Here is a 23093-nt window from a genome sequence, read left to right on the forward strand (position 1 = left end):
TAACAAGTGAGTGAATTAATTCAAAGTGAATGATGGCGTGACATCATGGTGATGTATTTTTAAATGGTTTTGGAGTTAGCCGTGAAGTTAAACGAGCTGAAATAAAACCCAGAGAATAATGGGTATTGCAGTAAGATAAAAAAAAAAAAAAAAAAAAAAGGAATCATCCATCTTGCAGATTTATTGACTCGTAATTGTCAAACTAGACACTCACCCTGTGGAGGGAGTCATGATGCAGCCGCCGCGGTCCACCGTCACCCTGCAGCCGCAGCCCCTCTCCGGTGTGTCGTGGTTCATTCCAAAGTTGTGTCCGAGCTCGTGGGCCAGAGTGACCGCCGCGCCCAGGGGGTTGTCTGAATGGTCCTGCGACACACGATCAATCAGACAGTTTGAAATGTCATTTTACCTCACGAGCGCTTACTCTAAAAACTCTTTGCATTTCAAGTCTGATTTATCTGCGTATTTGTAGGCGAGACACGAAGCCACAGGCAATCAGATTTGTACAGTTTGCATTTTTTTTCTTTTTTCTTTTTTTGCAGCAACAATAGAAACAGCTAATTAGGAACAGACATTTGTGAATACATACTCGGAGGGAAATACAAAATTAAAAAAGAAAAGACATTAATGCAAGCCAAATTGTTGCTCCCTAATGGACACACTGGCGAAACATAACTCAGAACAAGTGAGCATAATTGCATATTGCCAAGATTAAACACAGAGTTCTGCTGGATCGGTGCTTATCGGAGCGTTTCCTCTGTTCAGCGCTGTGGCAATGAATCGGGAAACAAAAGCAAACTAGAGGCTGTCACCCCCAGCTCTCTCGGCAAACTCTGACAGAGCCAGATGTGCAGCTTCATCGCCACAAATAAAGACATCCTCCGAGCAAAACTAGTGAATTGTCTGGAAGACAGGGAAATAAAAACACTCTTCAAAATGACACTGGCAAAACAACAACGATAATCATCCAAAAACAGTAAAAAAAAGCCAAAGTGACAGTGAGCAGAGGCTGCTGTCGGATGAATATTTCCTGCAAAGATGTGTAAAACATGAACACATGAAGAGGCCGCATGAATAATGTAAGGGAGGAGGCTATCAGCTCTTCGTGGATTCAGTGCTGTATGTAAGAGCACCTTGCCTCTGGAGCCTTCCGTCACCGTGCATTATTCAGGAGAACTGTGCAAGTCAAGACTCAGACTGATGAACTGCTCTGCTGGGGGCTTTTGAAAATAACGGTCATCAGCTGTCAGCGCTGCGATCCAAATGCGCAGCCTTGGATTCAGCCAGTAAACCCCGATCCCGTTTTCCTGGAAGAACCCAGACGCATTTACCAACAGATGAGGCCAAAATGCTCGGGAGGGCACTTCATGCCACTGTCTGTTTTGTGTTACACCACACCAATTAAATTAATGCAACAATCAGGTCTGGTGTCGGAAGATTCCAGATGCCTGCGAATGGATGTTAAGAGTTTATTTTACTGCCTGGAAGAATAGCAGTGACACCCTTAGGGAAAATCGAGCTAATGAGTTTAAAGGTGGGGAGTAAATCAAGGGACACGGCCGAGACAAGAAAGCTTTGATTTGCCAAGCAGAAGAGTGTGTGGTTTGAGATTAACCGTTGTCTGCGATTGGAAGTATGCCTATGTACATTTCTATCATCATCACCAAGTCCTCGCTTTCCCATCTGGGAGGATAAGAGTGAAGGACCATCTGGGGAGCAACCGTTAAAGAAAGAAAAAAAACAAAAAACCTTACCAGCCAGCAAGGCCCCAAGACAAACAGTCACTCACACACAGCATGAATAAAATAAGGGCACAACTTAGTGCAAAAGCAACATTGCTGAGGCACATAGTAGTATGGGGTTCCAGTTCTGTTACCGGGGCGCCAATTACGACATGGCCCTGTGTTTTCGTTCAAGCAGCGATATGCTGCACCCTTACATTGAACTTGTCTGTTGCACCTCATTTAGAAGCAAAGGTCTCCACTTGCGCAACAATACACATTCTCATTAATCAGAATAAAGCAGAGGGCACCATGGTTACCCTCACTTGGCCTTCCTGGGGAAAAAAATAAAAATATAGCAATGTCTGCGCCCTGAAGTTAAGTTGACATCAACTCTGGAATCCTCAGCTCAACCCTCACACAGGAGACTCGGGGAAGGAATTTGAGAGTATTACATTAGACGGGAGGGAGAATGAGGCAGAGAGTGAAGGGTGGGAGGAATGAATATGTTCGGCCTCTGTTGTGAACGCCAGAAACACAAGAGGCGCCTGTTTACTTCGGGACGGACCGAGCAAGATGTACACGCGTCTTTCCACGTACCATGACGATTCCTCCCGACTGCTCTGCCGTGCACATGCTCATGATGGGCGCCATACCAATGGTGGTGCCCTGGAAATACACGCCGCTAAAAAGAAGGAAAAAAAAAAGAAAAGAAAAGAGGAGCATAATTGGTTATCATATCCTATTTGTCTATATTAGTAGCCTGGAGAGTTTATGACGGGTAGTAATGCTGAATCACCTGTGACTGCTGAGCAATGTTTGGAAGACTGCAGGGGTTGATGATGCAAATGTGCAGCAGCAGCTGGTTTACATTTCAAAGCCAACATATTTTAAGACCTTGCTACATGAACAGGGAACAGTTCATTGGTTTCTAATTAGGCCCAGACGTCAAATTGCCTTAAGCCTTATTGAACAACAAGTTTGTCCTCGGCCATGGTGAGGAGTTCAGCCGTTGCCATGGCGCATTATTGTAGATGGAAAAGCTTACGGTTACAAAAATCAGAGACACGTCAAAGTATGTGGATAGAAAAAATAAAAAAACATCAAACAACCCCAAGTCATATATATAAAACAGAACTGTGACGTGTAAAGTCCATATGATGAATAGATAATTATATATGCTCAGCTAAAACTCACTACATTAAATTAAACTATAACCTAGTTGGTCTATTGCAGCAGAAGTCATTAAGAAAAACATTTTCTTTCTGAAAATGTCCAACTTTTCCATTGGGAAGTTCCCAGTTTGACTGATGTAACTACCCCACTTAGAAGTGGGAATTCAGAGTTACTCATAAACAAGATTACACAAAGTGGTTTGTTCGGTCAAAAAAGCAACGTTCAACGTACTGACCTGCCAACAAATAGAAACGCAAATCCATAACAAATACCTTTTCTCTAGTCAGTTGTCAAGTCTTTGAAAACGCTTCTCTGCTTTAGCTCCAATCACACTGGCACCAGCAGCTGAATTGTTTGTCTAACAAATGCTTCCTTTCTTTGTTTTGTCTGAATCCATTTCTAAAATGAAAGAGGCGAGACTAATTGTATAAAAAGTCAGACTCCTATCTCATATACTTTTCGTCCTATTCTTCGACTTGCATTATTAATGAGCTGCAGATATATTTTTGTGAACCACAAAGTGTCCGGTTCATTTAGTTTTCTACCCATATCTGCAATATGAACCCACTTTGTCATTTAAATCAAGAACACTTTTCATAATCACCATCTTAAAAGACACTCATGATAATTTTTTTATAGTTTGCTCACGTTTACGGGTGGAGGCAAAGGAAGTCATTGCATATTCATTTCCATTATCCTTAACCATCGAGTGGCTTAAAAACAGTAAATGACAACCACTTTCTCAATGATGGATTTAATTTCATGTATTTAAAATGCCAAAAATGATCATTCAACTCAATTGTGTGACCTTAATAGCCCGAGGAATAAGGGTCTCACAATAGATCCGTCTGCGTGATACAATAAGCGATCTACCTGATGAGCTGTGCGTTGTCATGAGGCTTCTGAGGCAGCAGCTTGACCTTCCTCCAATCCAGGAACTCGTGCAAAGTGGTGAAGGGGTCCTGAGTGATGGGACACTTGTCCACATCACTCCACACCTCCAGGCCCACCAGGGCCACACGGATATTCAGAGCCCTGTAGAACTGGGGGTTGAGGAGGAGGAGGAGGAGGAGGAGGAAGAGGAGGAGGAGGGTGGTGAGGGAGAGAGCTATGGTTTCAGGGAATGAGCTTCAAGCGATTTTTTTTCTCCGTCACTCCCCTCACCGGAGATTATCTTATGAAGCCCAAAGGCTCTAAAATAGTCAGTTCAAATCATCGGGGTCTCCGACCAAATCCTCAAACATTTATCAATGTGGCCACCTTCCGCATGAATACATTATATTTGGCTTCTGTTTTATTAAAATGCCACCCACTGCACAATCTATTACACTGGCCTCTTCACAACATTTCTCGGTCGAGTTATGAAATTGATCATCCATTCATAATCCAATCAGCCTCTGCTCGCGGGTCGGTTAATTCTCACCATGCTTGATGTGACCTCTAATAAATCACATTCCAACATTGCAATGCGCCTTTTGATTCAATTGTTACCTTGTCCACATAATTGGCGATCTCAGCCAGCCGCTGCTTGACCTTCTCCATGTCCTTCCCTTGTTTCTGAAACTAAACAAGCAGGCAGAACAAAGCAAGTAGAGAAAGGGGTGTTTCGCCACGGAGAGTGTTTATTATCACCACCGCAGACAGTATTCCGGAGCTCAAGAAAAGTCCTGCCGACGCCGCTGCTATCATCAAAGAACTCCTCAGCAGAGCTCAGGCTACAGAGATAACCTCAACCACCTTGTCTTATATCCAAGCATTTATTCAGCCTCTGCTGCTTTAAGAAAGCATGACATTGACCCTCATGTCCCATGCCAGTGAGAAACAATTTCGTCCCTTTGCACACTTTGGGAGAGTAAGAGTTGAGGGAGCGCACATGAAAGAGCCGTCTCATTTGTGAGTCAAGTGGTGAAATTATATATGCAGGAGGATGAAGATGGACAACAGCTCATCTTATCGGCGTCTCCAGGGGACAGCGGGCAGCTTAGCATACGTTTTTTTTTTTGTTTGGGGGGGATTTATGAGGAAGGTGAAGTGTGCAAGACCGTATGACCTCTGCTTACCTCTCTGTTGTCAGCCACGATGATCAGCTCCACGTACTTGGTGGTCGTCTGGGCATGTCGCTTATGCTGAAGAAGAGACGAGAAGGAGAGCAGAAAGACGGAGAGACGGTGAGAGAGGGAATGGAGGGTGGAAATGACAAAGTGATAAACCATGGGAGACAAAAAGAAATCAGCGAGGAGAGAGCGATACAGCGAGAGGGAGAGCGAGGAGGGAGAGAAAAGGACATTAGGAAGAAGCACTTAACTGCAACTCGGTGGAAAGGGCAGCCTAAATTTAGCAGGTGGCGGCTCGGCATGGCTTTTCACCTGAACTACACTCGACACGAAAGCCGGCAGAACCGAGAGTCAAGAACAAAGCAATCAGCTCCTCTTCACGTCTGACCCGACGGGAGCGGCGGAGGTCACACGGGCCTCCGATAGGACTCCAAGGAAACCATTTATTAACTAATAAATCACTGTTTTTAAACAACGCTGTCCACACTGCTGGCGTGCAGCGCGCCAACACTCGCGCTCCCTGCTTTTCATTTCCAATTTCAAAGAGATAGCCGAGGACTGGTCTGCGTGGCGACCTCACAGGAACGGAGGGTCTGGAGACCGATGTCTGCAGCACAGGAACTCGGAGCCACAGGCAAGTTTCTATTCAAAAGACAGTAAATTCTTTAAAAGAAACAATGGATAATTTTGACCACATCAGCAAAGGTGTGGTCGTCTTAACCAACAGAATCTTAAAGCTGTATGACTCCATTAGCTATACAGTATCTAACATTATGTTGACATCCGTTAAAGGTTTGGCTATGATTAAAAAGAAAAGGAAAAATCTGTTTGATTGCTCCTTTTTTGAATCTATTGTCAAAGCTCATCACAGCAAATCATTTCAACATGGACCATGAACATGGAGTTCTCACATAAGATGCTCCTCCACCACAACTGAATGGGGAATCTAGTTTTAGCCACGTAATTGGAATGAGTTTGATGTTGTCAGAATGGGGAACAGCCGACAAAGCTAAGTGGTAAATTGGGCCATTCCCTCAATTTTGAAAAACACAAAAAAAAAACAAAAAAAAACAAACCTATCTTGTTGTTTCAGGGGGAAAAAAACGAATAAATCTTGTGATATGAAATGGAAGTGGACAAATGGAGAATGACAGAAAAGTAGAAATTAAGGTGAAAGTCAAACAACAAAGAGGCCAGGTTGGGTCAATTCCCACATCAAGAGAAATACGGCCTCTGGCCATGAAGCACATGCTTCACGCATGCTGTGTTGGGAGCCCACTCATTTTCACCACACGTGGAGCGAGAATCTGTTTCACCTGCGCGCACACACACACACACACACACACACACACACACACACACACACACACACACACACACACACACACACACACACACACACACACACACACACACACACACACACACACACACACACACACACTCTCTCTTTCCCCTCGTACACTTGCAGATCCTATACTATCCTGCTGGCTAAGGGTTCTGCCTTCCCACCATGGCCCCCTTTCAACCTGAGCCTCTTTATCCTTGCTGGCATGGCAGCCTGGATCCTCTCTGCTCTTATCTGCCTCCTCCATAGATAAGCCAGGATGGGCAGTGTGCTCTAAATGCACCCTATGGTGATTACCAAGTGTCGAGGAGGCCACTGGGGAGGACAATCACATGAACACGATGTTCAGTCAACTCAGTGAAGAACATCCCTCTTCTTGAATTCAATCCAGTGAGTTATGTCTGAATTTACAACAGTCATTTTACAGCACATTTGTCTCCATAAAACCACGAGTGAAACTGGAAAATGATGGTGTCTGCAACCGATAGATTTATACTAAAAAGCTCCGCTATTGATATCGTCATATATTTTTTAACATCCTTCTAAATGTTTAAAGCCTCCAGTTCACAGGAATGGCAATGCCGTGAACAAGACATTATTCCTCCTCCTTCCTTCCCAGCCCTTGCTTTACACAGCGCACCACAACCTTTACTAAGTAAATGAAAGGTCCAGCCGGCCGGGAGTCGAACGAGGAAATCTGCTGCGTGGGGCATTTTAGCCTTGTGGGCTTTTGCGATTAGATATTTTTTCCCCCGTAAACAGCTCAGCTCCCACATGTCAAAAGTGAAATTCCAAGCTCGAACTCTGCAATTTAGTTTAGGCTAATATCCAACTGCTCACCAACCCCCCCCCCCCCCCCCCCCACCTCCCCTCAGTCTATATGTATGAAAGCCCACTTCGGAAATGATCCTCCATGTGTTCTGGTCTGCATCAGAAGTGCAGGACGAACCATCGCGCCACTAGAAACAATGGAGATTTGCAGAAGCTCCCGTTGATGATGTGCAGTTTTCTTTGAGGCTGGCATCACATCTCCCCTTCTCTAATCCATCTGACTCTCATCATATGGGGCACTCAGCCAACAAGCCTCTTTATCTTTAGACCCTCGAGCAGGGACACACTGGAGCTTATCAAAGTGGTGGCGCACACCTCAGTGCTCCTGAGTAAGCGCTCGCCCGCCGTCGCCGATCAAGACTTTATGTTCTCACTTTCTGGTCTGTCTCCTCTTCGATACTCACAAGAGTTCTCATTTCAAAGTCATTGTTCACCATGTTTCCCAGGAATGGTCATCAACATGTGACAAACATTGAAATCCCTCGGATAAAAAACAAACCAAAAAACACCCTCATTTGCAGAAAAACCCGCCCCCCCACACATATTTTTCACATAAATCCTGCAATTGTGGTCAAACGGTTTGTGCACATTATCCTGAAACTGTTGAAATACGATAACTAACAGCAGCTGTATTTAAGTGCTTTGTTTTGTTTTACTGGCTTTTCTTTTCAAGGGAAGTCGTTTGGTTTGTGTTGAAACAAGACCACCCTCAACACTTTACAATCATTTGAGTTTTTACTTCGACCCCCCCCCCCCCCCCCCCCCGGATCATGTCTGTTGGTGAGAAAAAAAGGTGGGATTGTGCATCGAATGGTGTTGTTTGACTTTGAATGCTCTGAATGGGGGGGGGGGGAGGCTCATTCCTTCAATCAAGATTTCCCATATTCATATTGGAGACATACTGTATGTAGGGTACTTCATTTTTATGCTAAAGTGTAAAAATGATGGCCCTACATATAAAGTCAACCATAATTCACTGTGTGGCATGACTGCGAGTTCAGAGCTAAATGTATGAGAGGGTAGGAGGCATTTCTTTGCTCTAGTCCACTGCTGAAGAAACTTTATTCACGAAGCAGGGGAGATAAATCATTATCCCTCCTTTTCTCTCCAAGCAAATCACAATCTGTTTATGAAAATGGCTTCAATAAAAACAGCCACGGCAATCATCAATATAAGCGAAGCTCCATAATGAAATACTGAGAGACAAAAATTTTTTTTAAAAAAAAACACAGAAGAATGAATGGATAAATAAAAAGTCAATATTTGAGAGAGTGTCTCAGCCAGCATCCCCAAGTTTGGCTCGTCTCCCAACATTGATCTCAATCTTCCTCCTAATGAAATAATTGCAGAAGTTAAAAAAAAAAAAAAAAAAAAAAAATCCGTTTCAGATGATTGGAAAATCCCTCCAGAAAAAATATGCCGCGTCATGATAATAGTATGATTTCCTTCCCCACCCATCGAGTGTTTGAACTTTGTGCAGCCTGGTTTAATCATCATGTTTGTCCACCGGCCGTCACCGGCGAGAGATCACTGGAGTCTGTTTTCCACCTGCCGGTGCTCATCATCTTTGAAGATATAACACGGCTGGTGTGAGAGACTCCCCAGAGCCATGCGCATGCGATTTATCTCTGCGATCGGTGGAGTGGGGTTTCTCAACAGTAATCGGTTTCATTCTGGACAGGGCCTGCTGGTGGCCTTATGTACGAGCCGGCAGTCTGACCGCACGCTCGGAGCAAACGTTGCCACTTAACAGCCAAAGTACAGTCCACGGGCATTTATCAGCGCCCCTGCTCCCCGTCTAACCCAGAGCGCTAATGGATGCCGTTAGATCAGATGGATGGAACCAGTGAATAATTCAACAAGTAGCTGCTTCAAAAATGTAAAGCAAGGCACTTGCCAATATGAAGACTACAAATGAGGGTAAGGGTGAGCAATTTCTTTATATTCTCTCCAGTCAGACTCACGCTACAATAAGAAACATCAGTTCAAACATTTCTCATTGTGGCTGGCTCATACACAAGTTTATCCTTTCAAAGTCTCTTCAAAGAGCGGGCGTTGTTTAAAATCCCACTGAAACACCCAAGTGTGAACAAAAAGACAAGCGCAAGCAAATTGCCGACACGGAATGTGAGCGATCCATTGTAGGGGTCTTAAAATAATTCCACTGAAAACAACATTGTTTACCACAAATAAATGCATTTATCTGGGATTAAACCCTGCTGCGACTGTGCTCTAACCCAATAATGTGTTGCAAATCTGAAAATACTGCAAAGAGAGAGAGCCTATCACTATAACAGTGGCTTTGTGCAAAGGTTAATGTCAATCCTCAACACCGGCATCATAAGTAGACAAAATCCATCCATGAAAAATGTTTATGAAAACTGTATATTGATCATACTCACTAGAGCATTCACAGAGGTATGGCCACTATCGATTTCCCTCCCGTGGCTGGTTTATAACCATCCAGATTAAATCAATCTGGCCTGCTGAAGACTCTGCAAAGCTGAAAATGGCTGACGTACATTGAGTGAAGCCTAAAATAAATGTTGTTATTCGTCCACCTGATTTCATCATTTGATTTGTTAGAAGAAAATATTTCATTCGCAGACATAGAAGCATAAATCCCTTCACTTCAGTTGACCTTTATTACATTTCCTTCCCAATCTTTACAGTCATTCATCCTGAATGGAAGCATGATAAAAAAAAAAGAAAAGTTGAGAGTGTGAAATCACACTGTAAAAGGCATTTTACTTGCAGGACATGTAAACATGTGAGGAGGTAAATGAACTTACCCTTGTGCCGAACGCTCTGAATGGACTGCCGTCTTCATGCGAGGAGGGATACGATATATTGAAGTCATGGCCGCAGGTGCCAGGGGCTAGATTGAGGTGTTCAGCTGTGTAGATCCAGTGCGTTCCATCCGAGCGATCAGTACATGGCTCCAGCACATAAGATCTGTCTCCAAGAGATATAAAACCCCTGCGGAAGACAGGTGAGGTTCATAGAGGTCCAAAACAAGTGCTCGGAAACTGAACAGGTATGTGGCAAGGAACAGGAATCTTTATTTTGAGCTCAATTGGCTGAATTAAAACTGATTTATTGCATCGGTAAATCATCCCTAATAGAAATGCGCTCATCAGTTGATACAATGGATTTGTTTTTTGTTTTTTAATCCCAAGATGATTTCTACAATCATGGCATATCCCATTAAACTGTTCTGGACTTTCTCGTGTTTTAAAAGTACTTCCTGCAGTGAGTCTGGATAGATTGTGAGAATCTGCACAATATTCGCAATGACATGAACTCTCACTAAACCCAGCCTTCCTCCCAACGTCTGAGAGCTGCCAACCAAACCAGAAACCGTCTGCGAGAGCAGGTCAAACAATGTGTTGCTCTCTCCGTCAAAAAACTGTCTGTTTGTGCAGACAGGTTGCAGGAAGAGCGAAATACAAAAAATAAAAAAAAGAATATTTAACCAGGGTTCGACCGCAAAAGCGTCACAATAGTTAAATCTTTCTGCAGAGGGTGCAGATTTTTGGCTGGTTTATCAAAACATTTCTGACGGTGTCCAATGATACTGCTGCAGCCATTACTCCTGTTTGACATTCGCAAACCGAATGTTTCCAACACTGTCGCTCCCCACTTGTTGAAAGCCCCTACTGCATTTAAGTTTCCAGCTTGTCAACAGCTTACATACGCTGGTCTGCTCAGGTTACTTAACGCAGAGGAACTCCTTATTTACTGAACATTTGCTGAGAAAAATGAAATGATAAGAGAGATTTTGTGACTAAAACCATGCGTATTTCATATTGCTTTGTTAAAAAACAAACCATGGTTACAAAGTGCTTTACATTAAATCCTCAAAATTCTTTATGCAACTTAAATTATATCAGTGTTTTTCCTGAAATCGGTTTCCTACTGGAAGGTGGGCCACCCAGTGACGTTAAACTACACCTCGTGCATGAGTGGGACTTAATCACAGCTGCGATGTCAATGCAAGTATATGAACTGTCATACATCTTCTTGTAATATGTGCGAGTTATTCTTTGTGCATCTATTAATGTGCAGTTTATTGCCCTTAGTGCATTTTGAGTTATTGTGTTTCAGAACAAACGTTTCAGGGAAAGACTGATCAGATTGTGGATGATACGGTTGGCCTGGACTTGATTATTTTATGATATTCAAGTCCGCCGGGGTATTCTGGAGTTTGGAAATTGGCTTCACAAGGCAATAAAAATCAAAAAACCCTGAAATGGATGGGTCTTGCATACTTTATATTGTTTACATTGTTGATAAAGTTCTGGTTCTGCACCAAAGCTTATTTTATAGTTCGATTCATTCTCGTGACACTTTCAATGTATTCAGTCATCAGATGATTTCGCAAATTGTAGCTTTAACCTCCACTTATTTCTTCTCTTCACGACTTCACAAAGGATTAAAAACAAACAAAAAAAACCATGAAAAGACATCTCCGAACTCTCTCCCAGGGAAGGCCCACCTCACTGCAAAAGCCACAAACTCCCAGACTGCAGCTTCCTAAGATTTCATCCTGGTCAAATTACTTCTTTTTTTTTTTTTCTTCTGTTGCCTCTGCTTTTTTGTGTGAAAAGACATATTTCAGCTTCCTCCAACAATCTGCAGCGCTTTCTGGCACAGGGTGGAGGTTTACCAGTCCACCACAGAACAAACACCGTCACACACGCTCACATCCATCCACATTCATCCTATGGGCAATTTAGAGTGACGAGTTACCCCAAATGCATGTTTTTGGACTGTGGGAGGAAACCGGACTACCCGGAGAACCCCCCCCCCCCCCCCCCACACACACACACACATTCTCGCCACGAGACGAGAGGGCTGAACACTACTTCACTGTGCGGCCCAGGGACACTAAGATCAGCAAATATCTAAGATGGGTGGATGGATGAAAGTTTGACTAAATTAGTAAGTAGCTAAAAACCTTGCAATCATCTAAGTCTCGGCCCATTTTGAGGCTTTTTTCATGTCGAAATCAGAACCAGACCTGCACATGACTGCAGTGGAACTTCTTTTTTCTTTTTTGCTTATCTGAGACACAATATGAATCAAAACAATCAATCTCAACTTCCCTTGATAGAATCTGGAAAAAAAAGGCTGGATCGACAAAAAACTATATGAGTGATTTTACACACGCACATTGTATACCATAAATATTTCCAGATTAGTGGCGTGTTTGAAAGAAATCTGTCTCAATAAAGGGCTTTCACCTTGATTTGCGGTTTGCTTATGGAGACAAGTGACTTGTCTCGCACTGAATTTCCCTGAAACTCCATGAGATTTGACAAGAAATAAGTGAGTTCCTCTGAGACGGAGGGAGAGACGATTTCTTTGAGCTCCAGGGCCACTTCTGCAGTTTAAGACTGAGGCCTTATAAGGTGACACCAAAAGTGGGGGAAAAAAAGTGTTGGAAAAAAAGTTGAGACCAACGGGACTGTTGTGACAAAACTGACAAACAGAGGGTTGACACACTTACTTAATCCCAGCACAAGCACTCAAGCTGACATCTGAGTTGACATGATCCTCCACCTCACCATGATAGAAGCAGTTCGCCTGAGGGAGGAGAAATCAAAGGACTTGAGGATTTAAAATTCAAGACAGCAATAAGAGGACCAGCGAGTTTTCAGTTTGAGAATAGTTCAACCACACCAACCCCAGGTGATGGCTGTGAAATATGAGGATGTGAGGGAACTTTCTTTTGCCCGGTAAAGCAGGAGCCATTCTGGTTCATCACCACGGGCTAATGACAGCTGAACTCTGACTCTACGTTTCACATTTCTCAGCACAAGCTTTGCTTCCCCCCCCCCCCCCCCCACACACACATTCCCAGGTACCCACTTTCATGGACCACCTGTCAAGCCGCAAGTGGGAGAAAAGAAAGTGAATAAATTTAATTTTTTTTTTTTTTTTAACTCCATGTTTATTGAAGGAGGCCTGGCAGCAAGAGGGCGGGCAGGAAGCGTCTGGTTTAGAGTGAAAACACTCAGGTGAGGTCTGACCGACGGGTCGTTTTGCCACCCCGTCCTGGAAAACAAGTGAAACGTGCGAGTTTCCCACCCCACGTCCACCGTTTCCAAGTGCAGCCAGTGAACTGCAGCCTCTCTCTCTCTCCAGGTGGCTGAATTTGCACGCTCAGCAGTTCGATAGGTTCCCAGTATTAAATGACAATCCTTGCTTAATCTCGCATCACAGCGTTTCCTCGCAGTAGTTTTGTACGGATAATCCGCCATGTTTCACTTTGGACAAGATCAAGTTGAAACTCGCTAAAAACCACGCGTTGCGATCTCACCGTCAGAGCGGAGGCTTAAAGCAGAGTATCGTTTTTTTTTTTGCATGTAAAGCTTTGAAAGAGCCACGTTTAAAGCTGCACTTATGAATATATTTATGTCTGAAATGGGATTCAATGACTAACTAATGTGAAAGGGTTCAGCCGTTGTGACAAAACCAGAGAGGTCTCACTTCTTAGCAGTGAGTCTCTTTCACAAATGAATTTTGGACTTGTATTAATTTCGCTGCCAAAAAAAAAAAAAACTAAACTTCAAATGAATGCTAATGCTGCTCGGTGTCTGTTGGGTGCATAATTAGGCAATATCTTCTCAAACACGTCCGCAATGATGATATGTCAGCGGCGTGTTTACAAGTTGTTCTGTTGCCTCCAAAGCGGTCAAAAATAAATATTTCCTGTTTACTAATGAGAAAATAAAGAAGGGATATGCGAGGGCTTAGGGAGTGGGCAAAAAGCAGCGCAAGCATTCACTTCTGTGGGCCGGGTGGCGAGAACGAGCCACTGTGGGGTGAAAAGGGGCAAAGAGCGAATCGCACATTAGAAGAAATACGAAATTTCAGCTTAGCAGGGAGGAGCAGGGCTGGATTTAGTACACTGAGTTAATGCTACCACCTCATGTTTCTTTGATGAGATCATGACTGTGATGCATTGATACGAGGGGATATGAATAGACTTTTTGTTTCTAAGGTTTCTGCGGAGAGAAAGGGGAGAGAAAAGTGCTTACGCGTTCATATCTGAAGCAAAGTAGATTAATGACGAATATCCTGATCACTGCGAGAGGCAACCCTCGGTGTGAACATTAGATTATTTATCTGAACCACGCATTCATTATTCAGAGTTAACTCTTTAGGTCGTATCCCCAGTAGACGGCTTTTGTTACTACACATGGCTCTTATTTACTGCATTGCACGTGGAGACTTAGATTTAGTGTAAAAAAAAGGGAGAGAGGGTCTGAAACAGACAGAGGGAGTGGGACTCACACTGGAGTCACTCCCAACAGCACCATGCTTTTGACACACAACTGAACCCACAAGATCCCTTACCCAGATCACTATGTCAGCCTCCTCCCTGTCGACAGGACAAATAAATTAACAACGGATCAGGCTCAAAAAATCTGGTTGTTTCCAGTAAAGAGATCCTCCCATGAAGAGCCGGCTGGAGTCATGAGAGAGGAATGAGAGGTGGGACGGAGGTCGGCAGACGTCCATGAGCCCTGCAACCAGGTACGCCTGGTTGTGCAGACGTTTGTCTTTTAAAATCTACACAAGCCTCTCACAGTCATCATATACGTTATGGTATATAACCCATAGGAGTGTTGATCTACTGGATATATGTATTGTTTGCAATGGCATGTATGCGTTTATGTGAATAAACAGGAGGAGTAGCTTTTTTTCTTCGTTAATTGACATATAAAAAGACAAACAAAACAATTCAATACAAAACAAATGTTTCCATGTGTGTGCATAAGCTCTGCTTAAATCGCCTGTGAAACTAAATCAAACTGATGGGCTGGCTGGACGATTTGAATAACTTAGAAGACGCATCTGTGTAGATGGTGTGTGTGTGTGTGTGTGTGTGTGTGTGTGTGTGTGTGTGTGTGTGTGTGTGTGTGTGTGTGTGTGTGTGTGTACACATGTAAAATATGAATACTGCATGTGTATGTGTGTATATCTCGTTTTAATAAGCATCTTGCTGCAACAATATGTTAAAATATGTTGTCCACTGTTCCTAATCAAACATATTTATTCCAGTTAACAGTGTAAAACGTAAACAGACCGGGTCAGTGATGAGATCGTGTCTCAGGATGGTTCTCCTCGCTGACCAGGCCTAACAGCTCCCTCCATTGTCTTCATGCTTTGGAATGGCTGCGATCCTGGCCGACTGGCCGAGCCCCACCAGTGATGGTCCAGCTCGGTCTCACGGCAGTTTCAAGTGGAAAATATGGCTCATTTTGCCGTTTGGGTTGGACAGTATCAAATTACATTAATCTCCTCTTTTGTGGATTTGAGCTCTAAGTCAGTGAGGGATTTTTGTACACAGACCTCAGAGGATGTTTATTTTTATGCTTTCTTGGTATTGGAACAAAAATTAGACACGTAATTGCTTCCCCAAACTGCAGATGATCAAACCGCTGAAACAAAGCAAGCTGGTACAGCCATAGAAACTGATCCACGTGTTTTCGCCTCATTCATTATGGTGTACTCTATACTGTGATATCCTTTCTTTCTTTCTTTAAACCTCAGAATAACAGTCATTCAGTAATGGGATATTTATGGATCCACGGAACATGCTTTCCTATAATATTTAAAAGTAGGACATATTTCACTGGAGGAAATCCAATTGAAAATAATGAGTAAGAGGAACATTTATCACAATGCTGAGGCAAGAAACATTAAGTATAAGAAGAAAAAAAAACTGGCACTGGAAATGGGCAAAGCCGGTCTCTGTGTAAACTCTTCACTTTGACCTTAATTAGGAGTTCCAGTTGATAGAGGGAAAAAAAATAAATTACAAATTACTTGACATATATAGTTCCCATAAATTTGCATCCACACATATACCGGGCTCATAGGAGCAATGATAGGTGTTGAATATTTCACTCTCCGTGTGACTTTGGAAGTGCACTTAGATGTTCAGTAATTCAATAATTTCTTGGCAGACCTGCAGAGCAAACCACTTTTAGGATGGTTTTAACCTTATCTATTATTAAATACATGAGCGGCTCCTTAAAACGGAGGCTATTCTCTGACCTCTGCTCGCCTTATATTCCATCAAATATGAATCTGCCCACCGAAAATGGACTCACTCACCTACACAGCCATCTTTGACGCACAGGACTGTCTATTTCCAGGTGGTGTGAAAAGTGAGATTTTACTGCAATATCAACTCTCCTTTACCTTCCCGCTGACCTTAACGTTAGCGCGATGGAGCAGAAGCTGTCCGGAGGAAGAGAGTCACAAACCACTACGTTTATAAAAGCTGCAGGGCAGATGGAACCGAGGGAAATGTCACAAACTCAAAGATCCTAAGTTTATTATTTCACCCTTTAATGGGAGGAAAACAGTAAAATCAAATAAAAACTTACCGTGGTGTTGTGAGGGTCTACGACCGCACTGCCATCTTCCAGGTAATGGGTTTCTGTATAGTTATTTGCAAACAGCCCCCTGGGAAAGAAAGACAACAAACAATCAGAAGTGAACCGAAGGGGTTCAAAAAAGGAACCAAAAAAAAAAAATCAATCACAATATCTTACGCCGGAGCGGCATCAGGTATAAACAATGTGGTGAAGTTTAAAACGTAAACCTGCTTTAGGATGACACAAAAAATATGAGCCATGCATCTGTAGGCATGAAGAAAGAAAACAGTTTTTTCAAGAGAAGGCTGAAGTTGACGTTTTCCTGTAAACCATTTTCACACGGCGGGCTCACACTGAGCAGAAGCAGTCAATAATAATCCATAACTCATTCTGTGCCACACAATTGAACAATAATTAGATCTCAGAGAGCAGACAGGAGCGAGGAATGAGCAGATGGACGTTACACGTGGAAAGTATCTCCAGCTTCTGATGAAATAACAATATTCAGTAGTATTTTAGTTTATATGATCTCAACAGGTAATTTAAATCAGTAATGTGATGGGGAAGAAAATGCGGCTGAAACTATCTGAGAAGCTATGATTACATGTGTCAGAAACCTTCAAAATGCCTCAACGGGAGATTATTTTGAGGTTATTTTCTGCTCTTTATCGAGCCGAGATGAGAGTGAAGCCTAAAAAAAAAAAAAAAATTACATGAAGGGAGTGTAATCGAGAAATCACAACAGAGACCAAGATCTGCACTTTCAAACCAGGAGCCCCTCGAGGGGGCGCCAGAGATCCTACGGGGTGTTGTTGCTCCAAAGTTGCTTCAATTTCAATTCACGCTCGTGTGTCCAGCAACATTTGGCTTCACTGTAATGTCTTGGGTAACCAGGATTTCTTTGAGGACTGAATTGTACCGACTGGCTTGGATAAAAACACGTATTTGTAGTGGTATTTACAACAAGTTCTTTCGACATTTATTATCTGGGTTCCAATATTAGTCAGGGATGGATTAGGCATCGCGGTAATGGCCCATGTGTTTTGGTATTGACAAAATATGGAGCTATTGTGGAGAATCTTTAACACAATTATTAATTTTCACAGTGACTGGTCACACGGACTTGAATTTCTTGATTGAACTAAAATATACACTTATTGCTCTTAGCTTTTTGAGTTCAAAAATAACTAAAATACCGCGCAGGCAATCGAAAGACACGACACATTTGACTTTAACGTTAGAACATTTTCAAGAGAATAACATAGAGTGGAGCATTTTTCATGTTCAGACATCCCTGTGTGATCATTTAAGCTCATCGAGTTCACAGCTTGTACATTCTGGAGAAGCCATTTGATGTCCACACCATCGATTTGGGTTTTTAGTAGCTTTGTAATTTCCCCACTGGTCACTTACTGCACAGCAACGCCCCAAACCCTCCGTGAAACAGCAGCCCACAAAGATTCCCGAGCCTCCTCTGACCTTTCCGAGCCCGTGTCCAGCCGTTACAAGGTGAGTGCTCCAAACAGCCTCTGGGCTGTGCTGCCCTATCCTGTTCCGTCACCAAAAAGTAAAAAAAAAAAAAGAAGAAGAAGAAAAGCTGTGCTGGTATGCTGGATGCCCTTCACAGCATCACAGGTTACAGAGCACGGCAGCTTTCTCCGAACCAGGCGGCGTGCGGATCAACAGAGGACAGAAATCAACAAATCGTGCGTGAAATCGATGCGGACCCCCCCCGTTGGGTTGATTATTACAACACGAGCGTCTGCCTTTGAATTCATTATTTGGACAAGCCTGTCTTTAAAGTGTCATGTGTCGTACACGCAGCGAGCACATGTACAGTATTACTCTCCAGGACAACAGCAGATGGTTGGCCGGTGCTAATCCACGGCAGAGGAACAAACCCCAGCAGGCAGCTGGATTCTCTTACTGACCTCACCGCTGACAACCCAGCTGGGAGTTTCAGCTGTAACAACCTGGGGAGGGGGGGTTATTTTGTTTGGGAGCTGTCAGCATGAGACACAATGCTTCCCCGCCCTCTCGTCCTCCGCCGAGCCAAAGAGCTGGTAATAATCATTGGATCAAAGTGAGGCCAAAGAGTGGAGAGAGCCAAATAAAATGATGTGTTTCTTCAGTCTTAATTAGGTCTGTGCTCTGCGTTGGACACACAAACTCAACATCTGCCCACAATAAGACAATCCAGTGTGGTGAGTGTGAGCGTGCATGTGTCTGCCTTGCTGTTTGCTTATAAGAGCTCGCTGATGGAGGAACATGTTGCAAACGACCATGTGTCATCCATATGTTTCTTTTTTTTTGTTTTTTTCCCCCCTTGTCTCTTTCAATGAATGGCTGAGTTTAGTGTCTCCCTCAAGGACACTTCAGGGAGACTCACAGGAATTGAAGCTATAAAATCGAAGTCACTGCAGGACATCTGATAAAATGTGAGCGGATTACAACAAATACATTTGCCACGGTCACGAGATTCTGCACAAAAGGAATCGGTTTTTTGTTCTGATTTTGACAGTGTTCAGTTTTTTTTACTATTTCCAGCTGAGTCACTCAGAATTGCCTGGGTAGGGGTGGAATTATTGACTGCACCAGCAAGGACAGTTTTCCAAATAGCCCCTGCATTCAACTCCATTCAGACCTGGATTGATTTCAGTTAATCTGGATCGGACCGAATGGAGACAATTAAGAAAGTCTCACATCTCCGTCTCGCACATTAGCAGTTCAGCTCGTTTCCCAGCGTCAGAGCAGGCAATACTTACCCGAGTTAGAGCAAGAAGCCATATCCAAGGGTGTGTTCACATTTGTGTCATTTGGTTGGGGTAAAACGAAACCCGGTATGTTTGCTGCATTGGTGTGGTCTCTCGCTGGAAGAGTGAGCTCTGTTATCCACACCCTGTCGTGCACAGAACGAGTGAGCTGAGTGTGTTTCCAAGAGCTTGCAGATGTTATGCTGATGCACGTCTGAACAAAGAGCCGCAAATGGACCAAACACAAGACGTGGGAGACCATAAAAGCTCTGATTCCTCACCGTTTGCTGTACATGACGCGCATAACGGAGATTACATCCCACAGGCCGCTGCTTAATTCTCGGGCCGATACAAAAACCCCTCTGTAATAATCCAACATGCATTGTGTTACGTATTGCACAGCATACGCCAGCGTCGAGGACGTTACGTTGCAGGATATATGTCACAACACGTGTCTCAGCATGTGTTTTGTTCACACCGTTGGTCGGAAGTCAAAAATGTCAACTTTTCTCTTTTATTTCAAGGCTGCAATTTCGGATAATATCCATTTAACTTCACTACTATAATGGCTGCGGATGGGTAGCGCCTCATCATTGATATTAAAAGTGCAAGGAAGGGATTTTAATGACCCAAATAAAGTTGGACTTATTAAAGGAACCAAAAACCTACTTCCAATGTTGGCGTTTGAACGTTGTTTTATGCAAGTCTTTAAAACTGATCCTAATGAACTAGAACATCATCAAAAAAAAAGAAATAAATAACGATAATAAACAGAGAAACACTGAGTAATGATGAATACCATCTGCAAATACTGAGTCACCGACATTCACACGCATACAGAAACTCTTCTGTAAGGCAGCTCGCCTCCGCACCATACAGAGCGACGGCCACGTCATGCGACTGACTCGACACGCCACCCGCCCCACGTGGCTGCACCGACACACTGTTTATCAATCAGGGAGAGGTTAATGAGGCATAGGGGAAGGCAGAGGATAAAGGGCTTGAACCCCTTCTTTTACAATTCATTACCCACAGGACGGGCCTCCGGTCGGGCCGCGGCGTGACTGACAGGGAGTGCGTGCCGAGGGAGAGGCATTGTGAGTCAACACGCTTACACATTCCTGCTAATGCTGCACCACACTCCCTCACACCCCACCCCCCAACCCTCCCCACGCACAAAGCGTCACCCACCCAATATTCAAACAAAATTCACGACGGGCACGCAGGTAAATGTCACTCACTTTGTACGACGGTTGTATAAACTCGTTTTCCAGGAAACAAAGGAATATATGTCAACTTCTCCGAATCTGCTACAAAGGTTCACATAATTACAGCTGTCACGGTTTCATCTTGCGACACTGTCCTCGAATAACTTTCTGAAATTACATTACAGTTGGATTTTGGCTGACAGTAGATTTGACAACGCAGGCGGAAGGACAATAAAGTCACTTCAAGCTAATCCCGAATGGCAGCAACTAAATGTCACTTCTGTTTTTTGGGGGTTTTTTTGTGCATTGAATTATCATTTTTGTTGTTTTGCATCTCCAGCCGGCATTGTCTGCCTCTTCCGGCTGACTTTGTACAGAAAGAAAAGCACCAGGATTTGCACAAAAGTCTAATCTGAAAGGAGTACGATCACATTATGAAACTCCAAAAAAAAAAAAGTAAACACGTCTCTTTCTGAGTGAAGCTCTCAGAGAGAAAAATACAACTGTAATAACCCTGGAAGATTTATCCATCTGCTGATTCATCAGCAAACTCCGTCGTCGTTACATGTGGTGTGCATTGCAAGTGTTTGTTGTGCTTGTCTGAGGCGTACGGACTGAGGGCCATGTGAGATTTATTAATTGAAGCAGCTTTGATGAATTGGTGCAGGAGCTTAATCAATCAACCAGGAAATGGGAGTCTGATTGTCAGGTGACTCCTTCATGTGACCGCCAAAAAAAAAAAAGAAGAAGAAGAAGAAATCCCCTGAATGTCAAACAATTCACCTCTGCAATCGCAAGCAGATGAAGTATTGTGAGACTTTCAAAAACTAATGAAACATTTTCCCCCGATGATGTTATACGGCTCTACGTGTGCGTCGGCGCTAACAACCTATCTGCAGCGACACCAAAACACCAGAGCTGAGACGACGCTATAAAAACACTTTGTACACTCTGAATACTCATTACGATCAAACTCATCAAGTTTTGTGAAGTTGATTTTTTTTTCTTTTTCTAATATCGGAAGTATGATTAATTCTTTAATGTTTTCTTTCTTTTCGAGTTAATTGAACTCATGCTTTATTGTGGACTACGTGAGCCACTGCCTGAACGTAATTACAAAAGTGCTTCTTTTATCATTTCAACATTGCTGCATATCCTCAAAATGTGCGTCGGTAATTAGCGGCAGATGAGGCTGCAGAGTTGAAGGAATCAGCAATAAAAGAATAGCTTTAGGTTTGTGTGCATGGCTTGATAAGAAAATTGCCAAGAAGATGGATATATATTGAGCTCGTGCATCAACCATGTAACATGGGATGCATTTTAAATATTGCAAAAGGTTAGGGTTAAAGTATTGAATAAGATATAAGGCGGTTTGATTCTTGCTTTGGAGTTTACAGTGCGGTGCAAAGTTCAAACTCTTCGGGACATTTCTTATCAATTGCTGGAGTTGATTTAAGCCCAAAGAGAGGAGAACTTTTACTTAGGAAATAATTTAATCAGGTGGTTAGTGTTAGAACATGGACAAAACAAAAATCCTCAAAAAAAATAATCAAAAAATCAGTTGTGCAAAAATCACTGGCGGTGATGTGAGCGTCATGTACTTTTAGTAAAAATATGGTGTTTTTCATCCGTAGCCACAAATGGCTTGTGACAATTAAGCTCTGCAGGACTCTCCTTACTCACATCAGACTGTAAGTATAATTGAGCAAAGGAAAAGGTTAGCACTTAATATTCTGCAAAAACACTGAAAGCGCTTGGAAGGGGGGGGGATAAATACATAAATAAATATATATATATATATATATATATATATATATATATATAATTCTGCAACTTCTCCGAGCATGGCCCATGTGATTGAATGTCCTTAATTGACTTTCTACCACCAGTGCGCTGACACCACAGCCTTCATTACCATCGTCGACGTACCAGCAGGATCAACGTGCAGCGATTCCTCAGTCACACACCCCGATATGTCTCGTTAGATTCAGACAACCTAATAAGGGACTTCTGGACAAATCCTGCAGTTAACAATGATAAATGAGAAGCTAAGCGTTGGGCTCCTGAACCACGGGCAGCTCGATATTCTAGAGGAGAAAGTTATTTGGAACAGATGTAAAGATGAACATTGAGAGCAGATGAAATCATCACCGTCGAGGAAAAAAAAGAAAAAGGTTTCCCGTTAAACTTAATCTAGGAGTTCCAATTAGTACAGAACATTTCAACTGAAAGAGTTGAGAGGCAATGTGGTAGTAATAATGTCCTTTTGCTTTTTATGTGGCAAAAAACCCAGCCTCACTTGGAAAAAGCGTGGTGGTGGTAGGGGGGGAAGGGGGGGGGGCTTTGTGTGCATGAGAACCTACAGTGGTGAAAACCCTCCTTCCCAAGCCCCGAAAAACCCCGTCTAAGTGTTAGAAACCTTTTTTTTTCCAGCGGCGAGGGAAGAGCGCCAGTGTTTCTGGTTGTGATCTGTCTGACATCAGGCAGTGTTGCAGGCCGCTGCCAAGTGGAGCAGAGCAGCAGAATTCCCCCTGCTCACCCCGAGCCCAATGCAACTCCCAGCCTTCATGAAGCATGTCATGAACAGGACTGCTGCAGCGTGCCAGC

General features: G+C 43.2%; 1 protein-coding gene across 1 annotated transcript in view; it reads right to left on the reverse strand.

Moving 5' to 3' along the window:
- adam12a (ADAM metallopeptidase domain 12a) overlaps positions 1-23093 on the reverse strand; it is a gene marked incomplete at its 5' end in the record, with an annotated part of 79744 nt that overhangs the window by 23070 nt on the left and 33581 nt on the right. Inside the window, 8 exons of the mRNA XM_080516823.1 lie at positions 215-363; positions 2319-2403; positions 3768-3937; positions 4386-4457; positions 4955-5020; positions 9920-10106; positions 12640-12716; positions 16535-16613. Of these exons, the coding sequence (XP_080372949.1) occupies positions 215-363; positions 2319-2403; positions 3768-3937; positions 4386-4457; positions 4955-5020; positions 9920-10106; positions 12640-12716; positions 16535-16613 (885 nt within the window). The remainder of the gene's footprint in view (positions 1-214; positions 364-2318; positions 2404-3767; positions 3938-4385; positions 4458-4954; positions 5021-9919; positions 10107-12639; positions 12717-16534; positions 16614-23093) is intronic.

Source organism: Blennius ocellaris (assembly GCF_963422515.1).
Source record: "Blennius ocellaris genome assembly, chromosome: 21".
In the NCBI taxonomy this organism is placed as follows: Eukaryota; Metazoa; Chordata; class Actinopteri; order Blenniiformes; family Blenniidae; genus Blennius; species Blennius ocellaris.